General features: G+C 46.3%; 1 protein-coding gene across 1 annotated transcript; it reads right to left on the reverse strand.

The window, feature by feature from the left end:
• Positions 1 to 11887: 11887 nt before the first annotated feature.
• On the reverse strand, positions 11888 to 17174 carry LOC136287934 (serine/threonine-protein kinase pim-1-like). The gene is given in 8 exon segments (XM_066180619.1): positions 11888 to 11906; positions 12813 to 12856; positions 13252 to 13322; positions 15771 to 15947; positions 16149 to 16247; positions 16250 to 16517; positions 16755 to 16805; positions 16881 to 17174. Coding segments are annotated over 8 exon segments (1023 nt in total).
• Positions 17175 to 20761: the final 3587 nt, after the last annotated feature.

The raw sequence follows: 20761 nt of genomic DNA on the forward strand, positions 1-20761 counted from the left end.
ATTTGGGATTTTAGACTGCTGCTTAGTATGGTAGCACCTGTAACCTCCCTTGGGCTATTGAAAACAAAGAGCTGGCATCACTGAATCACTTGTCTGTTTATTTCTGTAAGTTAGGAAAGGTTTCCCTAATTCTTGGTAGCAGTGATCCTGGTTCTGACTTGTGTTTTAAACAGGGAATTTCCTATTTTATATTCTAAAGATTCATGGGGTTTTTCTATGTCTTTGTAGGGGATGGAAAAACAGAAGGGTGAACACCCATCTGTCAAGAAGCCAGAGAAGAAGAGGAATGATGGCTCAAAGAAGCCCCAGGCCACATTGCCTTCTAGTAAATGGTACTGAGCACTTTTGTTAGCTGTGACAAAGCACATGACCAGTTTTAAATACTCTTCCTCAGGAAAATCTTTCTGGCAGAAATGACCGGTGCCAGAGATTGTTTCCTTCCCCTACAAATGCTCCATGATAAAAAAAGTCTATTTCTGCATTATGCTAAACACAACTTCTCTGGAGGGATTTCCAAAAAAATTTGGTGACAAAAAGATACCCATTGGTTGAAGCTCAGATGATTCAAAGCAGTGGCAAAGGCAGTCTTGTGAAGGCTAGCAGAGGGCCAAGTCTCTGCTGCCTGACTTGGGACAAGTAAATTCAACTAAGGTTTGGGGGTTTTTTGCATCTGAGTGGAGTCTTTTTCAGATGGGTGCTTTGATGAGAAGTCCCAATCTAGCTGCGAGATGCCATTCCCCAAAGAAGCAGTTCCTGTGCATGTGGTTTGGCCTGGCTGAATCCTGGTTTGTTTTTTTTTTTGCCTTCAAACAGTATCAAGTTTGAGTCGTAAGTAGCAAGGCAATTCCTGAGCACCTCTGGTCAACAGGTGCCTCAATGTGGACTTCTTGTCTTGATATTCCTGTCCTTCACACTGTTTGCTTAATGGACAGCATGTTTGGTTTATTTCCCCCTGCGCTGCAATCAGCATTTAAGACAGGAATTTGGTCCTTGATGTCTCTTCATGCCAGTGGCAGAGCTACTTGTACCTGCTCTCCTCTGAGAACAGAGGGGATTTATTTAGCTCTGTCATGCTCAGCAGTGGCAGGAAAGTGACCACATGCCTCAGTAGCATAGCTAGGATCTTCCCGTGCTCATGGAAGACAGATTGATCCAGGAGAATTGCTCCCAGTGGATTTGTTAAGCTGTGGATCTAGTCTCTAGGGAAGCAAACATAATGTGAATATAGTGCTGGGATGTCTGGCTTCTGTTTTTATCTCTGGTACTGATTTTCTGGATCCTTCAGTTATGCCTCTGTTCATCTGTTCAGATGCATCTCAGCTACTTTTCCAGATTGTCATGCCTGGTGTAGAGACAGTTCTCCAAAGTGATGAGTTTCCTTACTGTAAGAGACACACCTCCCATATGAGAAGGCATTTAAACATGGGAGCAGTGTCTCTCTTTCCCCACAAAGTAATGCAACCTCTGTGCCTAGGAAGCCATCTGAAGATCGATCCGATGCATCTCATCCTTGGATTTCCTGAGCACTGACGAGAATATTACTTGCAGATTGTGTTCTGTAATGATTGTCATGAGATCCACATTGTTTTTCAAAGCCTCATGATTTTCTAGCTTGAAATCACACCATTAGGAAAGCTCCTCAAGATGTTTTGCTCACAATTATCTGAAGATATTATCAGCAACAAGTCGTAATTTGGTTTTATTTTCCAGGGTGAAGTCTACCTCTGATGAATGCCTCCTACACTGTGCAAAAGCTCAGGTCACGTTACATCCAGCTGTGGAAGAAACGGAGCCTCTCCAGAAGTTTTTCAATGTCCTGGAAGCCAAGGGGTTTCAGACACCGATGGAAGGAGTGGCACTCCTCCTAGACCTGTGCAAAACCAGCCCCCAGCTGATCTCCACTAACATTGTCCAAGTATGTAGGATATGGTATCTTCATTGTTCCTTTCCTTTAGGTCCTTTTCCAAGCCTGTAGCAGTGAAGTTAATTCAGTGTGTCTTGGCACTACATCCTGGCTGTTTGGGACAGGCTGGTCCCTCTTATCCAGAAAAATTTAATTCAGGTCCAGGCTTCAGGACAAGTTATTTCAGTCCAGCTGTACTTGTCTGGCAGGTGCCTATTGATGCTGTTCATCAGATGATAGAATTTTCTGCTGCTGTAACTTCTGCTGTCTCCTACTCCCAGTTGGGTTAAGTGAAGGGAATCCAGCCACTGAAAACATGGCAGTCATTCTCTAGATAAAAAATGGATTTACATGGGGAAGAGAAGCATCAGGCTGGGTTGGTTTAAACCCAGGGTTTTTTTAAGGATATTTCTGTAAACTCCATCTTGTCTTGCACAAGCACAATTCTGGATACTCGTTTCCATCCTCGTCCCAATTCCTCTTGGTAAAAACAGTGCTTACCCTTGGGTGGCCTGTTTTTCTCTTTGAAAAAGAAGGAAAATTACTATGGACAGATATCTTCTGACACCTCCCAGTAGCTGCTCTTTCCCTTTTTTCAGAAAATGGTGCCTAATAATGTGGCTGTCAAGGAACTGAACCTGCTCTAATGAGACCCATACAGCACAATAAATTTCAGAAGTCCACCTGTTAGTTAGACAAATGGTCTGCATCTTGGAAGAGTTGATCAGATGGAAGAGGTCAGTGCAGTTGACGTGCACTCTCCAGACACAGGTTCTGAGAAAGACAAAACAAACCTTGGATCTCCTCCAGCCATAGTTTTAGCAAAATCCTAATTGCCCTCAGTACTTGAGGGAACTGTATAGAAAACCAGGTATTGTAAAGATCTGCTTCCATTTTTCTACAGAAAAAATTCTGTTTTGCATTAATAAATGAGATTGACTTAATGACCTATAGGTAGACAGAAACACCACAGGAACTCTTCTGTCCCCTACCAAACCTCTTAAAAATAGATTAAAATCTTTGAACTAGCATGAGGTTGCACAACAATTCCAGTGAGTGGCCCACAGGAAAACAGTGGAATTGTGCAAGTAAGTGCTGACCTGACAGAAAGGATCACTTCCATCTTCTACATTGCTGAAGGCTCATTTCTACATCTCCTCTTCAAATAAGACATTTTAATGCAGTTTTCATGTTGTTTGTTGTCTTCACAGATTTTTGATTATTTTGTATTGAGAATTGCTGACAGCCATAAGAAAGTTAAGCAGAAGGCACTGGATGTGCTGGCAGAAACCATAGGCATCCTGGAAGATGCCCTGAACCTGGTGATCATCCGTTTGGTGGAAGGAATAACAAACAACCTGAACTCAAAGGATCCTGGGGTTCATGCCGCAGCTGTGAAAGTGCTAGAAGAATCCATTGCTCATTTAGGTAAGGCTGACCCCTGACACGGACTCTCCTGAACTGTGTCTGTGCCTCTCTGACCCAAGAGAACACTGAGTGCCTTGACAGCTGTTGCTGTCTATGGAATGCTCCACCAGATGCTGTGGAGGTGCAATCCTTATGCACCAGCCCCGCAACAGGCTTGAATGTGCATCAGCATTTCCCAACAGTCCCAGGAGCCCTTGGCTCTGTGCTGCTTGTCTGAAGTGGAAGTCCTGGACTACAGCTTTGCTAGAATTCAGAGGCAAAGGGGAGTTTGGAGTTTGCTTGGGCCCCATATGACTTCTGAAATGAATACCTTTGCTATTGGCATGAAGCAACACTGGCCCATCAGAGCTTCTGCAGAGCAGCCTCCTGGAAGGCTCTTCATTATAGGCATTAGCTGCCTATTTTCCACCTTTCTTCTTTGTCTTCTTTTTTCAAAGGGGAACTAATGATTCACCAAGTTCATTTCTTTATTACAAACAGGTATAAATTCAGCTGTCAGTGATGCCTTGCTCCACTTGTTGTTTTGCATGGGGCAAGGTGGCTATAGCAAATATGTACATAGGCAAGGGCTGCTGTAAGTTCCTTTGCCCCACAGATTTATATCAGCTCTGAAAATGCCGCACTGGGGAAATACGCCTGAAGAATGGAGCGGTGAAGAGGCAGGTCTTCAAAGGGGAGCTTCCACTTCTTCCACCTCAGCTGCTCTGTGAGCTCATGGACTGCCTGACTCAGTGCCTTCTTGTGTCCCAAGTATGGGGTTCTTCCTGTTTGCTTTGGGATGCAAAACCTTTTCACTGCTTACATGTGATTGAACTCTTGAGGTCCCTGATGTGAAATGTTAAACATAGCTCCTGGTACAGCAGACAGCTTTGGATCTACAAATGTGAAAGAAGAGCTTTTCTTTTGGAATTTAAGACCCTCCCAAGCAGGCTGGAAGGAAAGAAGAAAAGCATTCAAAGATCTGCAGACATTTACATTATTTTATAAAATGCGGTTGCTCCTGCTCTTTCTCTCCCCACTGTCCTTTCTTTTATGACCTCAGAAGAGTGAGCAGAAAGGTGTGTTTCTCTTGTAGATAAAGTATCATTGATGAAAGAGTTCAGCCACCAATGGAGTAAACTGAGTGGCCAAGCTCTGCTGGATGTCACAGAGTCTATCACAGGTATGGTCTCCTCTTCTAAGCCAAGAGGTCTTCCAAGGGAGTATTTACAGGGAATACCTGTAAATAGACAATAGAGTAGCTCCTCCAAATCAGGAGGTGCTGAGCTTGTTCCTCCTGCCCAATACCCCTGACAGGTGTATTTGGCAGGTTTTCCCAAGCTGGTGCAGAGGTGTGCAGCATCTGAGATGGGGGTGGTGCTCAGCCTCAGGGCTGAGCTCTCACTGGGGCATATCAGAACCTATCTCCAGGAAAGAGAGGGTTGTCCAACCTGCTACAAATGCAGCTGATAACTGACTCCTCAGAGGAGTTTGCTATGTCAGCAGCAGCCAAAGAATGGAAAAATTATGATCTCAATATATAGTAGTGAAGAGGATTTATAGCCTCATTGTAACTGGGGCTAAATCCACTGCTAATTATGCCAACATCTTTAAATGCAAGGTTTAATACCTTAAATACCTTTGTGTCTTCATTAGGAATCTCAAAATCGTATGTTCAGCAATTGGGAATGTCAAAGGCCCTTTAAAGAGCATTTGAATAAAGTATCTCCAGGAATGGGGAATTTAGTTTTGCAGTTATTTTGATCTCTTTTTTCAAATAAAGGAATGAAACATAAATTATAACTACTTTAGAAAAAGCAGATGTTCCCTCTGAGATTTAGTAGGAACAGACAGTTCTTTCTCTTCTCAAGTTCCATAGTGGTCAATGTCTTTATTTGCGTTTAAACTCCAATTAACTCCCATTTTAAAATGAGTACCATAACCCTTCTCCTGCGCAGCAGAATTGGTTTGGGGTGCTTTCAGGAGCTGTTTAAATGTTGATTACTGCTGGTGGATTAATAACATAGAGAAAATGAAATCTCTTCCACCACAGAATAATAAATGGCTACTACGTAACATTTTGCCTAATCAGAAAATAAGAATGGTCTCCAGAGCATTTCAGTTTTTGATCTCACAGCCAAATCTGCCATGCAAGGAGCCTGTTGGTAGTTAATTTTTGTCTGTGTTTGATATAGTTCAGTTCAGAAAATGAGCAGAGAGCAGATTTGAGAGACAATGTGAGAAAACCCTCATGTTTTGGTTAAATTTCAGTCCCCTCTGTAGCATTTTTCTCTGTCTCTGCCCCTATTTCAGTGCCCATGGTAAGAAAAAATGCCATTAACATTGGGAGGGGAAATGCCATTAAAATGTGGAGAGGCTCAAATGCCACAACAGTGGGGTCTGGGTAATTATCTAAGACACCTTGAGGTTTGAAACAGCTGTTTGTTGGAACTAAAGCATTCTGCCAAAGACAAGCTAGTCACTGATGTTTCTATTCTAAGTGTCAAGCAGCACCCATCTCTGGCAGGCTGGAGTTTTGAAGTGTGCTCTAATACTGCCCTTTGCTGTGTACCACTCAGCAAAGTGAAGAGCCAGCTTAGACTTTTGGCACTTGACAGCAAAGGCACAAAAATGGAATCATTTTTTATCAGACCTTTTATTAGAAATCTCTCAATTGTCTCTCTACAGTACATTTCAAAATCTTCAGTGTGTGTTTAGACAACTTCTTAATGGAAGTAAGAGGCAATTTAACATTTCAGTCATTGTTCATGTAGAAAAAAAAGGTGAAATTATTTAGTAAAGGTACAAAGTCTGCCACAGGTACAAGGCTCTGTTAGACAAATTAGTCCTGAGGGGTTGGTGGTTCATTTTTGGGGATGATCAGCTGCCTTGCTCATTTCTGGATCATGGGTCTCTCTGTGCTGTTTAGCTGATCTTAGCCAGAGAGGTTTCCAAGAAGCAAAACTAGAGCTAGATCCTTGTTTGCATTAAGGTTGGTGGCTAAGAAGCTTGTGTCTCCCTCCCAGCAGTGCTTGTGGAATGGGTTTATCCAGGGCGCCCTGAAGTCGTCCAGTGCTATGCTCTGCCTGTGCTCTGGTCCTTCCTGGGGAACAAGATGCTTCCTGTCTGAAGCGCCAATGTCTGCGCTGTGGTCACCAAGCTTGCCTCTGCGCTCCACAAGGTGATGGGCACCAAGCTGAAGAAGCATGCTGCCAGCCAGCCTCCACATGTGCGGGAAAACTTCTCCAGCATTTTGGGCTGGTGAAGGCTCCATGTTCTCCAGAAAACTGACAAAGTGCTGAGTTGGACACCTCTGGATTTGACTTCTTAACTGTCCCGAAAATGACAACATACTAAGGAAAAGTGTGCATCTGCCCACACCCTCTTTACTGCCCTTCCTAGTCATGGCATGGGGGTCCGAAGCAACATCCGATTGAGGACAAGGTGAAGGCCAAGCAGGGCTCAGCCTCACACAGAGGAACTGGGTGGGAACTGGGCCGCTCTCTGGCAAGAGGAAGGGTCTTGTGCCAACCTAGAGAACCTGTGCACATTCCCAGAGAACACTTCTGCCCTGCATGCGCCCCCTGCCACGAGCTGTGCTGCTCCCAGTACCCCGTGTAGCTGTAGGGCTGCTCAGCCGTGGGGCAGGGAGGAGAAGCAGGAGGGTGCATGTGCAGCTGATCCATTCGTGGAAGGCACAGAGCTCTGGGCTCCCTGCTGTCCCAGGGCAGCCCAGAGGCCAGGGTGTTTCTGTGGTAGCTCTGTGGAAGTGGGTCAGGGTTTTCCCCTGGCCAGCTTCAAGGGGCTTCCAGCAGGAGCATGTTTCCCTGTGCAGCTGTTCAGAAGTTTCCAGGAAGGCTGTCTCATGAAATATGGAGCTTTAGATGCTTTAGGTTTGCATTTCAGCCTCTAATATTTTGCAGATCTGACTGGCTCCACTCTTGCCATGAAGTTTTCTCTGCATACTTCCTATGTGCCCTTACCCACAAAACACTTGCCTCCCATCCAGAAGAGCTCTCTTTCCTCCAAACTCAGGAAAAAGCTGCTGCCTGCCTGAAGAGTGATTGAAGAAAAGGACTTATGCATTAGGCTTTATAGTTACAGATGTACATATGTTCTGATATTTAGATGTAGGTTTGAATAAATGTGGTTTGATTTTATCTTTTAAATTTTGATAATATATTTTTAATTGTATATATTTTATTTCAATTGTATTTTTAAAATTTTAAATAAACAAAATTTCAAAAAAACCAAGCAGAGAATGCGAGAACAGGACCTGCTAGCCTAGAGCAGATGTGCTGAGGTTATGGGAGTGCAGCTCACTCAACGTTCTAGTGTCTCACCATATCCTTTCCTCACTAGGCCTCTCCTCATCCTCTTTTGCTGTGTTATCTTTGTGTCATTTGTGCTGGTGTTAATTATTTGGCCTTACAATGGAGCCATCTATTGGCATGTTTGGAGGACAATGCACCCAAAACTTCCTGTATAGTCAAAAGTTCTCTACCTAAATGTATTCTGCGCTCACAAAAGGCCTGAGCAAAGAAACAAAGAGAAGTGTGCCTACATCCCAATACTTTGCTCCTTTGAAATCTCAGACAGATCTGGCTCACAGGTGTCTTCCATCACAACTTCATAGGAAAGAAGAGGACGTGGGAAAAGATGCATTGCTTTCGAAAAGTCATCTGTATGTATATTTATCCAGGACAGCAGTCCAACTGTATTGTTTGCAACTTGTCTGCAGAAGGATGAGTGGACTGTGAGGCCAACAAGTGACAAGGTTTCCTCAAATCTATCTATACTCTAGCCTGGGTGCCATTCAGCCCAGGAATAATACTGTAGCATGGAATAATACCATAGTGCGTCTCACACACATTCTGCCTCCAAGAAAACCTTGGCTTGGCTTCCTAGAGTGAAATAAATAGAAGAGTAATAAAATGGGCAATTAAAGTCATCACTTTAGAATGACTCTCCTGCTTTCCAATGCAAACCCTGTACCTCATGCTCCCAAGGCTTATTACGAACAAGTGTTTGAGATTGCTTAAAAATTCACTGGCAAGGTTATCAGGAAAAATCAGATTGAATATTAAGTAACAGCTCTGCAAATTTGTTGCAAACATTCATGCTATTACTTACTAGTCGGTTAAGGCACAACAAGGAGAAAAAAGCAAGAAACAAAAAGCAGCCAATCAAACCAGAAATGTACTGAGAACCATCTATGTGTCTCTGTGGGTGCATATGTTTGTGTTTAGGTGCCTTTGACAAAGGGACAGAAAGAACAGGAATATGGCCTAAAAGTTTAACAGTACTCAAGCTTAATAGTAGTTTGTTTTGGTTTAGGAAGACAGGTATCTGCTAGGTAAAATTACAATCAGAGGCTCTTTGGCAAAGATTTGGGAAATAGGAATAGCAGTTCTTTACTAGTATGTAATACAAAGCAAACAAACACAAAAAAAACCTCCTCCCCCCACCAAACAACTACAGCATTAATGACAAACGACAACAGTACCAAGAACCTTGAGGGCTTTGTTTCACAAAACCCAGGGCAGTTTGGTTTCGGTGTCTTTGCAGGATCCTCAGAGCACCAAGCTGGAACAGTGGAAAAGTCCCGGGCTGGTCGCTGGGATGGCAGGGTGTCCCGGCAGGCAGGGGCAGGATGTCCCGGCAGGGCAGGGGGTGCAGGGTCACGCTGCAGCAAGAGGAGCAGCGCTGAAGAAAGCCGAAGGAGAGGCAGGGCCTGGACCAGCTCCCCGCGGGTGGCTGGGAAAACTCCGGATTCAGGCCGAACCGGTGATAGTAGATTTCCCAGGACTGGATCCCTTTGGCCACAGTGAAACTCTTCCAGCCAGCAACAGCCGTTCTCCCTTCCGCGTGCTTTTCGGCAGCTGAGCTCTTCCAGGAGCGGCAGACACTCGTCTCCCCGAACGCCGGAAGCAGAAAAGCACGCAGCTGCTTCAAGCTTTGTCTTTTACCTGCGTTATCTCCCCCTTCCACCTTTTGTCCACCTCTTTGTTTTAGTTAAGTACTCTCAAGTATCCAACACTTGATCTCCTTGGTAACTTGTGGGGAAAAAATTCTTTAGAGAAAGAAGGAACAAACCTAACCCCCAACATAGTTAAACTGAAGCCTCCAGGAGTGGGGGTGTCGGCCCAGGATCCATTGTTGATCGCTGATCCTGCAAGTACAGCAAACTTGAGAGCTTGCTGGCTCTGAGAGGCCCCACTCAGAGGGAGGTTGCTGCTGGCAGCCACTGTGGTCCAGGAGAGCTCCAAAGGCCTCCTTTTGGACTGCCATTTATGGGCCACAAGAGAGTGGGCCTCAGGCATAAAATGCTTCATCATGGCCGCACTTTGGGTCAGCACGCCATCTTTGAAAGTGTGAGAAGGATATTATGCCATTCAGGCAGGAAAAGTTGTTTCCAAGGCTGTTCATAGAAAACCCTAGGAGCTCATTAGACAGCACAAGTTCCTGGAGCACTCAGTGTTTCTGACAAGCTCAAGAGGATCTGAGCCCAGGGGCTGCTCAGCAAAGCTGAGGCTTAACAAGCATTTCTCAGATCACAGTGTGGCCTGACAAGGCCAGGGGGGATTCACCACCACAATCTAAAGCATGACGTTTTGATGTAAGGTAAAAAGCCCAGTGGAAGTGGGCCATTTCCTCAGGCCTGTGGGAGAATCAGTGCAGCTCCTTGTGCTACTGATTCCATCTCTCCTCACTTTTCTAAGTTCTTGGTGGCAAGGTCCCTTATGTTAGACACACAGCTCACAAGAAGTGCTCCTGTAGTTTTCTGCACAATGAATTAAAGTGAGATTACACATCCCAAATCTGTGTTCTCTTACTTGCAGACTCACTGTTTTGAGGAATTTCTGGAGCATACTTCCTCAAGTATGCACTGTGTGAGGCAAGGAGCACAGTTTTCTGCTAGGAGAGCCCTGCATACTGTTCCACAGATCCTTCATAAAGGCCCAAACCAACTCCAAACACTCTGCCTACAGTAGCTTTTCACACAGGGCTGCCAAAATCCAGGGAAACTGCAAGTGAGTGTAAGAAGGCTTTTGTCTTCTTCCTGACAGCAGAATTCTTAATAATTTAAAACAATTGCATTCAGATGTAACATGGAATCATAGTTTTTTCTATTAAAATGTTTCATGATGAGTAACAAGTCTGGGGAGCATGAGGTACAGGGCTGGCATGCAAAAGCATGAGTATGTCCTCCAAAGTGACCATTTCAATTGTGCATTTTATTACTCTTCTACTTATTCTGCACTAATTAGCAAACTCATGCTTTGCTTGGAGGCAAGACGTGTATGGGTTACACTATGATCCCTTGCAGGGTCACCAAGGCTGGCAGTGGCAAAGAAGGCAATGTGCTTCATTGTGAATCACTACAGAGCTACATACCAATGTGTTTTTAAGTAGCATGGTATTATTAAGAGCTCCTTAGGTGCCAGCAGGAGAAGCTGGCAGGGTGTGCCAGGCACGGGTAAGGCGAGGCCTGGAGGGGGGGAGTTCTGAGCATCAGCCTTGCAGCCAGGCAGGGGAGAGAGGCCACCTGGGTGGGGAGGCTGCCAACCGCCCTCCTTATACCAGGTGTCACCCACTTCTTCCTTGACATTGTGTCTCAAGAAGCTGCAGATCAGATACAAGGGAAGATGTGAGTTAGTTGAACTCCCACTTTTACAATCAATCCATCTGAAAGGTGAGGCATTCAAGGGTGGTTTTAATTATTCAGACACTAACTTTCTTTTCATTTTCCAAGAAATTAGCATCAGTATAATTCCTCTGAAGAGTATGGAGGTGGGAAGCTGTAGCAGATATGGACCATAATTGAATCATCCAGACTGGGCCTCATCTTGAGGCCTGTGGAGGTTGTGGCACAGATAGAAATTAGTGCCAAGTGTGTGTCGCAGTTAGTAAGTTCATTTAAGCTGTTAGCAAGGGCAAAAGGGTTTCATAGTAGTTAACAAGTATAGTAATTGGTCAGACATAGTAGCTACCTTAAACAGTTCATTAAACAATGAGTGTTTGCATTCTTTCCTGTGCCATGTACCAATGAGAATGTATCTAGAAGTGTAAACTATATAGATGTATAAAACCTGCCATCTTACACAGAATAAAGGAGAAACGTAGCAGTAATCATATTGGCTGACTCCTTTCATTATTTCGGGGTTCCTCTGCAACTTCGGGAATCCTGAAGAGAGACAGCGTCTACTACTTTGCTCGTTGACCATTCACTACTTGGAAACCTTTTTCCTTCCAAACAGAGGTCTCTAAATCCACAGTGGTCTCCAGATTCTGACAATTATATCTAGAAAATAATTTTTTTCAAAAGCTACTTTTCAAGGCCTTTGTTTATGTACCTCCCATTCAGTTCTGGGTTGGGTTTTGTTGCTTGTTTATATTGTACTTCATAAAAAAGCAAATGCTGCGCCACAAAAAAATGGCACCATGTGTTAGAGGTAGAAGCTTTGCACTCCCCATTAGATGTCCCCAGAATTCAGCGAGCCTGTTTCTGTAGGGGACAAATTGGCCACCCAAACATGGCCATTTTTCTGCTTTCTGCTTCATTGTTACAGAGGCTTACTCCCTGCATTCCTTCCTGCAGACACACCCAAAACAAACACAAACATGACCTGACTCAAAATATTTCTGATCACGGCAGTTCCTGACAATTCGAAATTTCCTTAATGGAAATAGCAAGGGTAGGTAATTTTGAAATGCTCTCCAACAGAGGTGTTAGAACTAAGATAACTAATCATTGTTTACATGGCTTCAGAAATTATAAAATCATGTGGCAACCAGGCAGTAAAAAAAGAATACATTTCCTAAATCTGGATTTTTTGCCCTGTAGAATGGTAAGGTCCGTAATAAAAGGTCATGGCCCTGTGACCAGGACGGAAGCCGAGACCTCCATTCCCAAGGCTGGGGTTCTCCATGTAATTCTTCAAGCCAAACAGGTCAGTGAGTTTCCTTGGGAACAGAGGCATCCCAGGTCCTGTCCTACACCAAGGGCTCTTTCCCTTCATCCTCTTGGTGTTTGTTGTAGACTCAGAAGAAGCTGTAGATCAGGTGCAAGAGAAGAAGTTGAGTTAATAGAACACACGCATTCACAAACAACCCACTTAATGGGTGAAGAATTCAAAGCGTATTTTAATTACTCAAAAGATTGGTTGGTTTTTCATTTTTCATTAAACTAGCATCAGTTTAATTTCTCTGAACAATATAGAGCTGGCAAGACAGGAAAGAAAAGTTCAACTACTTTATGTGTTGCCCGTTGCCTTCCCACTACAACAGGATGCCTTTCCTTCCAAACAGTTCGAAACTCACGGTGATCTCTAGAATTTGACACTGTCTAGGACTCTGGGAGAGTCCACTAAGCCCATCAAAGAATTGAAAATAATGTGAAGAAATTTAAAACAGGATGGTTTTAAACCAAGCTTTCAAAATGACACCTCTGAGTCAAGATTCCAGGGGTCATTTTAAGACAGACACACCCTGCACCTACCTGCGCGTTCCGAGTCCTCTTTGCTTCTGCTGCTGGATCTTGGCCTTGAGGCAATGGAGGACAAACGAACATATGAGGCAGAGAGAGAAGGGAGGCAATGGGCGTAGCAGTAAACGAGGCAAACCTTCTTAGCATCGTCACTCTGATGAAGGAGGAAATGCAACACATAAACCCAACAAGATGCAAAGCTGATCGATTAATTGTCCTCGAGCTTTCAGTTGCTGGAGTCAGACAGAGCTGGCCAAGGTCCAGCTGAAACACAGCAGTCATTCTTTCACTTGCATCACCACTCCCCAATTCTGTTGTCTCTCCTTTTGGAGCCAAGTGGCCCCCAAAGCCTCTCTGAAGCAGCAAGAGCTGAGCTGAGACACAAGTCTCTATGGAGGGCAGCTACTTTTGTCCTGCTGCCCAAGCTTGACTTTGCCTGCTCGTCCCATACCCTGGTGACAGTCTCGTGCTCCATGCGGTCAGAGCACTGCTGTCTCCTGAGAATGATATTACACCTCCTTTCTGTTTCAACAAGAAAAAGGCTTTTTCCAACTAAGCTGCTAGGTAAGGATATTCAGATTGCACTTTAAAAGCCCTACCAAAGCTTTTCAATTCAAATGATACTTCTGTTGACTCCTCCTTTACTGTTATCACTTGGGTAAGCTTAACATTTTCTCACACATATCCAAGCCAATATCTTGCCATCAGGTACAGTCCTATAACTCCTCTCCAGCACCTTGCCTTCTTTGATCCTAAGCCCAGATCATAATATTAAACATTAATCAGATTATGCATCTATACCCCAAAACTTATCTGGGATCTCATTTCACAGTGGAGGACCAGGCACAGAGAAGTTACACCTGACATTTACAGAAGCAGCACCTGAATTCGCAAACACCTCTAAAGTAGCCAATACTTGCCTATACATATTCTCCTGGCTGCAGAAGTTGACAGTCAAGGATCGCAGCATTCAAAGATCTGCAGGATCCAGACCCATGCAGTTCAGTTCCCAAGTGACATCACAGACAATACAGAGGGAATCAGTAGCCAAGTCTAGCACAGGACCTATCTTGAGGTGCTTGTGAGCCCTGCCTCCTCTTCCCCACCACTGCCTCTGCTCTTGGGGCATACAGTGTTGGCGTTGACATCATGCTGGATCATCATAGATGGGCAAAATGGTGAATACACAGAGGTTTGCCTGAACACATGGGAGAGCTGACTGTGCAAAATAACCTCACAGGACAAGAAGAGTTAAGTGAACAGCACACTGCAGCAGCAGAGACCTTGGCTTACCTCATCTCCTGGGACTCTTGGAAATCTGGCTGCGTAGAGTTTCGCAGAGACCCTGCAGCACTGCCAACAGGAGGACTTACTGCCTAGGGTATAGGGGGGATCAAAGGCAGTCCCAATGACCCCTTCTTCATATCCCCACCATTGGAATACAGCAAGGGAGCCTGGAAAGAGTAAAACACAGTGCTCAGATCAACCATCCAGCCTTGCCCCCATTCATGCCTCAAGAGATTTAGCCGTGCTCTTAACCAGGTCCTTGCAGGAAAAGAAAAATCAAACTGATGGACCAGTTTGACCTAGAACAGGGAAAGGTGGCCTAGGAAAGGGAAGTTGTGAGGGAGAGCCCATGTTGCACGTTTGCCACCTCTCCCCTTGTGCTCACTCCTCTAGAAGTGTGGCTACATTCCCAGCCGGCATCCACATGTTTGGCATCAAGATGTGCCCATGCGTCACTGCCTCCACTGGCCTTTTGGATGATATTAGGAATGGGTTTAGATCACTATACTCTCCCCATCCTTAAAGCACCTAACAGCCAGTGTTGACCTCCAGCCAAGTCCCCACAGAGCCATTCTGCAGGATGTCAAAACCTGCTTTGCTCAAGCCCCTCATTTCTTCTGCTGCTGCCCTTCCCTCCTACAGTTCCCCAGCAACCTCTGAGCCCACATGCTACTGAGCTCTCGGGATGCTTGGTGCTCTCCAGCTCCCACCCATCCATCATCTCAGGCTCACTGGCATTTCAGAAGCTCACCAGAGCTCCCCGCCCTGCTGCTCTCTGGAAGGTCTCTGCCTGCCCAAGTTGCTCCAGGGTGTCCATGCTATGGCCAGGAAGGGGGGTGGACACAGTGGGGGCAGATGTACACCCTTCCTTAGTATGCCATCATTTCTGGCACAGCTAAAGAGCCAAATCAGGACCTGTTCAAACTTCAGTGAAAGGGTCAATTCGTGTCAGGGATACACTAGGCCTTTTCTCATCAAGGCTGAAATCAAGTGTCCGAGCCTAGGATTGAACATTCTGTCTCCCAAAGCTGTTGTTCATCTACCTCCTCCTGCACCCCCATGGCAAACCCATAACAGCTGCACGTCCTGGCCCTGCTGCAAAGGTAATCATGTGGCTGGGCTCTGGACTGCTGTCCCCATGGCCACCTTCCATCTCTTTCCTCTGGAGACAGCCTTAAGCACAGTGTCCAGCTGAGCTCTTCCCTGGGCTCAGTGGCTTCCCTGGGCTCAGCTGCTTCCCTGGGCTCACACCACAGGAAAAGTTCCAAGAGCTCTGCCTACAGCACATAAACTGAAAATCTAATGCACAGTACTTACCTTGGTCTCCTTACTTTATGTCCTTTTCCCACCGAACCCAGGTCCTGGTTGTTTTTTTTTACTGTCATCATCAAACCTGGTGCCATTTTTCCCATTCTCGTGTTCTCTCTTGCACTTGGGGCTTCAAGGAAGGAGAGCTCCTCTGGATGGGAGGCAAAACTTTTTGAGCAAGTGCATACAGGAAGTGCAGCCTCCAAATATTGCAAACGTCACAGGCTTTCTCCCACACCAAAGCTGCCAGTAACTAGGACTCTGGGTGCTCTTGGAGCCCCAGACACCACTTCAGATCTGAACTTGAGACACTGGGAAGCTGAATTTTGTTTCCTGTAGAAAAAGGCCGCCATTTTTGAGGAAGCACATCCCCACCTTGAGACACCCAGGGCGGGAAGAAGAGTGGGCCCCAGACAATGTCCTCAGAGGTGTGAAAAGGAAGGTGCCCACAGACCAGTTCATAGAGCAGGATGCCCAGGGATCAGATGGTGGCTGGCTGGCCATGGTAGCAACTGAAGAGGATCCACTTTGGTGGGCTGTACGCTGGTGTTCATATGGAACACGGGTGCAGCCCATCAGGCCGATGTTGCTCCCTCCTTCCCAGCCAGGCCCACAACAGCCAGCCCCTGGCCCAGAGAAAAGCAATTTGGCTGCAGCTGGCTGAAGGATTCCCATTCCCTCCCTCCCTCTTGCCCCTCTTCCAAAAAAGGGGAGACCCTCTGCTGCCCAGCTGGGCCCCAGCTTTAGGCTCACCTGACATTTGGGTGTAGAACCTGTCCTGGAGGATCGTGCCGCACCCAAAGTTGATGAGTTTCGCCTCGCCGGTGGCGAGGTCAACAAGAACATTTTTGGCCTGATATCACGGTGCAGGACGCTGCGGCAGTTGCAGTGCCGCACAGCCTCCAGCACCTGGCGGAACAGGCCCTGTTCCACGGGCTCCATCAGAAACTCCCACTGGTCTAGGAAGTACCAGAGGTCCTGACAGCGCTCCAGATGCTCCACGACCAGCACCAAGCCATTGGGCAGCTCGAACCAGTCCAGAAGCCCCACGACACCGCGGAAGCCAAGGCATGACATTATCCAGAGCAGCGCCAGCTCCAGGGGCACAAGGGCACTGTTGTGCTGCGGTGAAACCGTGATGCCCTCAGTGGGGCTGATGCTGCGCCACGCCTTTGGCACCCCTGCCCAGCCCCACCACTGCTCGCCATTGACTGGCACGGGACGCTGCGCGGCTCCCGCTCACTCCACGCTCGCTCCCCTCACAGCGTCCCAGCTCCCACCCTGCCAGGCCTTGCCTTAGCCCTGCCTGGGACGCCCTGCCGGCTGCTCCGGCTGCTCCGGCTGCTCCCGCTGACTCACCAGCCGCGCCCACTCGGAGATGCGATCCTGGGACACTCGCTTGATAGCTACCTGCAAACCAAGGCGAGCAGCGGGCTGAGCTCGCCGCCCACTGCCGCCCCACTCCGACCCGGCCCCATCTCTTACTGGGGCGCCATCAGCAAGCTGGGTCCCGGAGTAAACTCTGCTGCAGCCGCCGCTCCCCAGTAGCGGGCCCGCCTGGTAGAGCTGCTCCAGGGGAGGCTTCTCCGCCCGTGCGGGTTGCACTGCACTCTCGGCATTCTGCCCGGGGCACTGGACTGCCCCTGAGCCGCCCTGGACTCCAGCGGCTTCGAGCTGGCAGCCGAGCTGATGAGCAGTGGAGTTGAGACCGGGAAAGCTGCCGGCGAGGCTGCTGGGGACGGGGCGGGAGCCAGGTGGCAGTGGGGCCGCTCCGGGCATAACCACGAGAGGGGCCTCATTTGGGGCCGGACCAGAGCCTGAGCCCAGCGGACCCAAAAGACGGTGGTGCTCCGCCAGTACCAGAGCAAGTGGCTCTTCCAGCGGCACCACAGACAGTCCGGAGAGAGCCCGGAGGAGACATCACTGCGGCAGGCTGGGCAGAGGCGAGCAGGGGTCAGCTGTAGGAGATATAGGCTGTAGTTGAATCACCCAGACTGGGCCGCGTTGCTGAGGCCTTTAGGCCTCAGCACTGAGGCCTGTAGGAGGTTGTGGTGCAGATAGAAATTCAGTGCCAGGAGTGTGGCACAGTTAGAATTATAGCGTAAGGTGTTGGCAAGGGTCAGAGGGTTTTGTAGTAGTTAGAAAGTATAGTAATTAGTGTGGACAGAGTAGCTGCCTTAAGAGTTTATTAAACAATAAGTGTTTGCATTCTTCCCTGTGCCGTGTGCCAATGAGAATTTATCTTTAACTGTAAACTATGTAGAGTGTATAAAATCTGCCATCTTTCACACAATAAACGGAGAAACGTAGCATTAATCATATTGATCAGACCTGTGTTTTGCTCTTGCCAACTTCCCACCTCTATTGGGGTTTCCCCTGCGACTTTTGGTTGGCCCTGCCAAGGGACGCCTTGCCCGACGCGGCATAAGGGAAAAGGTGGGACGGGACGGGAGTGGAGGGACTGTGAGAGGGAAAAGGGGATGGAGAACAAGTGGAAAGTTCTCCGCAGAAAAACAATTGAGAGAGGCGCTGCTGCTGTTGCTGTTGCTAAGCCACTGGAGCGCGCAGCCATTCGTCCGTTGCCGCTGCAAGCCCCGCAGAAGAAAGAAAACAAACAGAGAAATAAATACCTATGAAGAAATAACCAAATATATCAATAGAGAAATGAATAAAAGTGTAGGCTTGTAGCTTTCTTCTTCCTTGGGTGAGATGAAGCATTTCTCTGGGAAAAATTCCCTGTCCTGATGGTTGTGGGAGGGTGGATAAGGAGTGGAGTCTTTAATTTTTAAGTAGAAAAGATAAATCATGTCAGTAATGTCATCTCTTTTCATCCTCTGTTGAGACAGTTGAAGGCTGCCAAAAGACAGAGTCTGCAATGTGGAACTTGGTGCCAAGTTTCTTTTTCTGTCAGATGGTGAGGAGGGGAAGTATCCCAGGATCATGGAGTCATGGCATGGTTTGTCTTGAAAGGGACCTGAAAGATCACATTGTTGCACCCTCCCTCCTGTGGCTAAGGACGTGTTGCATTAGACCAGCTTGTCTAGAACTCCATCCAGCCTGGCCTTGAACACTGCCAGGGATGAGGCATCCACACCTTCTCTGGGCAACCTTTTCCAGGACAGTCTTTTTTCTGAATCCCTCATCTAAACCTATTCTCATTCAGCTTGGATCCATTCTCCTTTGTCCTGTCCCTGCCTGCCCTTGTACAAAGTCTCAGCTTTCTTGTAGGTTGCCTTCAGGACACAGTTTGGTCAAGCCTAAGCCTAAGTCTCTTTTCCAGGCTGAAGAAGCCCAGCTGTCTCAGGCTTTCCTTGCAGGAGATGTGCTCCAGCCCTCACATCATCTTGGTGTCCCTCCTCTGCACATGCTCCAGCCCATCTGTGTCCTTGTGTCCTTGCCATCCATACTGGGAAACCCAGGAGAGCTGGATGAAGTACTGCAGGTGGAATGCCAACAGCGTGGAGTGCCAGAACGACTGTCCTCTACCTTCTGGCTGTGCTGGTTCTGATGCAGCCCAGGATCAGCCCAGGATGTCTGATAGTTTGCAACTATCAGACATCTCCTGGGGAATCTTTTTGGAGTTTTGTGCCCCAGTCCCCAGCACCCTCTCAGGCATGTGCCTGTGACACAAAGTATCCAGTTCTCCCAGGAAGGCCTTATTTGCAATGCAAGGTGAGAATACATAAAGTTTGTCTTTAAATCCAGTGGTTTTTAGGGAACATTGAAACAGGTGGAATAGACAATATTTTTTATTACAGTCTTGTATCCTGTGGGCTGATATATTTTCATGACTTTACTGACATTGCACTCCTACAGCCACATTTATTTCCATGGAATTTTTTCTCAGTTGTATTCCTGTAATTGGGCCAAGGAGGATCAAATATTCCTTTGAAACCATCTTTTCATTCAGCTGTAGATTTTCATGCTCTTATGCACCTGAGTTTTAGACTAACCATACAGATGTACAGTTAAGGACTGCTGAAGGTGTAATGTACTTCTCAATCATTTTCAGATTTTAATTTCCACAGATTCAGTCTTATTTGCTGCTAAGACTTGCAGTTCTCATTTGTTTTAGTGGAAATTCAGAATTTCTGGCCTGGCAAATTTCCATTCCCTGATGCCTGTGTAAAGCAGATGGAAATATGTGCAGAAATTGCTGTATGACTCTAATGTCCATCTTCTTCTACAGTATCACTTTGCTTTCACAGTCTTGATAAGATTATAAATTCAGAAGTTGGAAAGAGCATTAAATAGTTCTGCTTTGGTCCTTGCATCATCATTCTATTCGAAAAACTTTGCAGGAGCATCATCTCTTTTGCCAGTAGAAAGGCTTTTCTATTACAGTTACAGCATGGGTTAGGTTTTTTTTTTTTTTTTTTGTTTTGTTTTGTTTTGTTTTGTTTTTTTAAGATGTGTTGCCAACAGCAAATGGTTTGAAATTTTACCCTTTGTGTTCCAACATTTTCCCTTTCTCTGCTCATTAATTTCCACCTCTACTCCTAAGTATCTGCCATGTATTACAGTACTTCTAACAGGAATTCACATCATCTGATTCAAAGGTTTAGGTGGTTCTCTTTCTGTAATACAGAACTACATTAATTCCTTTGAAATACAGGAGAAATACAGAAATTTCTTTTGAAATTCTTTTCAAAAAGGTCTTCAGTCAGGCTGACTAAGCCTAGCAAAACACAGCTCCAGCAGAAAACACAAGCACCATAAGGAAGATTTCTGGGAATGTTATCCTAGGAAGAGCAGAAAAGCTCATGTGTGCACAGTCCAAGCCTCATGGATCGCCAGACACAGGGGTCATGTGAACATCTGGTTATGTAGAGGGAGCAGGGTGCTGTGTGTATCTTTCCCTGTTTATATGTTGGACCAAGTTCCAACATATATTGGTTAATATATGATCAGCCATGTTTCTCACCCTTTGGATCAATATTAAATATTTAATATTGATGTTAAATATATCTCCTGAACATCTGCAAAGACATTTAGTACAGCTGTTGTGTAGAGGGGCATTTTCTCCACACTGCATCTCCCACAGAAGAAGTATTTTATAGGGGAAATATTACTGCCTCAAAATTCCCCATTTTCAATTGCAAGTCATCTCTATTTGCAATTCACACAGGTCCCCAGGATGGGTTTATGATCCAGCAGCTGTTCTTTAAGGCACTACTGCTGCATGTGCAGCTGTCCTTTCTGTGGCCCTGGGTGAGGAGGGAACTGAAGGGTGCATGAACTGTCTGAACCGTTGTCGTCCAACAATCTTATAGAGAGGGCAAGCAGAAAAACAAGTGAGAAAATATGCTTTTCCACCAGGCGTTCCTTATCAACAGGCAGAGCCAACAGCCTGCTGTGACAAGCAA

This window comes from Chamaea fasciata, unplaced genomic scaffold, assembly GCF_029207755.1.
Source record: "Chamaea fasciata isolate MVZ Bird 193981 ecotype frontalis unplaced genomic scaffold, bChaFas1.0.hap1 SCAF_3, whole genome shotgun sequence".
Lineage (NCBI taxonomy): Eukaryota > Metazoa > Chordata > Aves > Passeriformes > Sylviidae > Chamaea > Chamaea fasciata.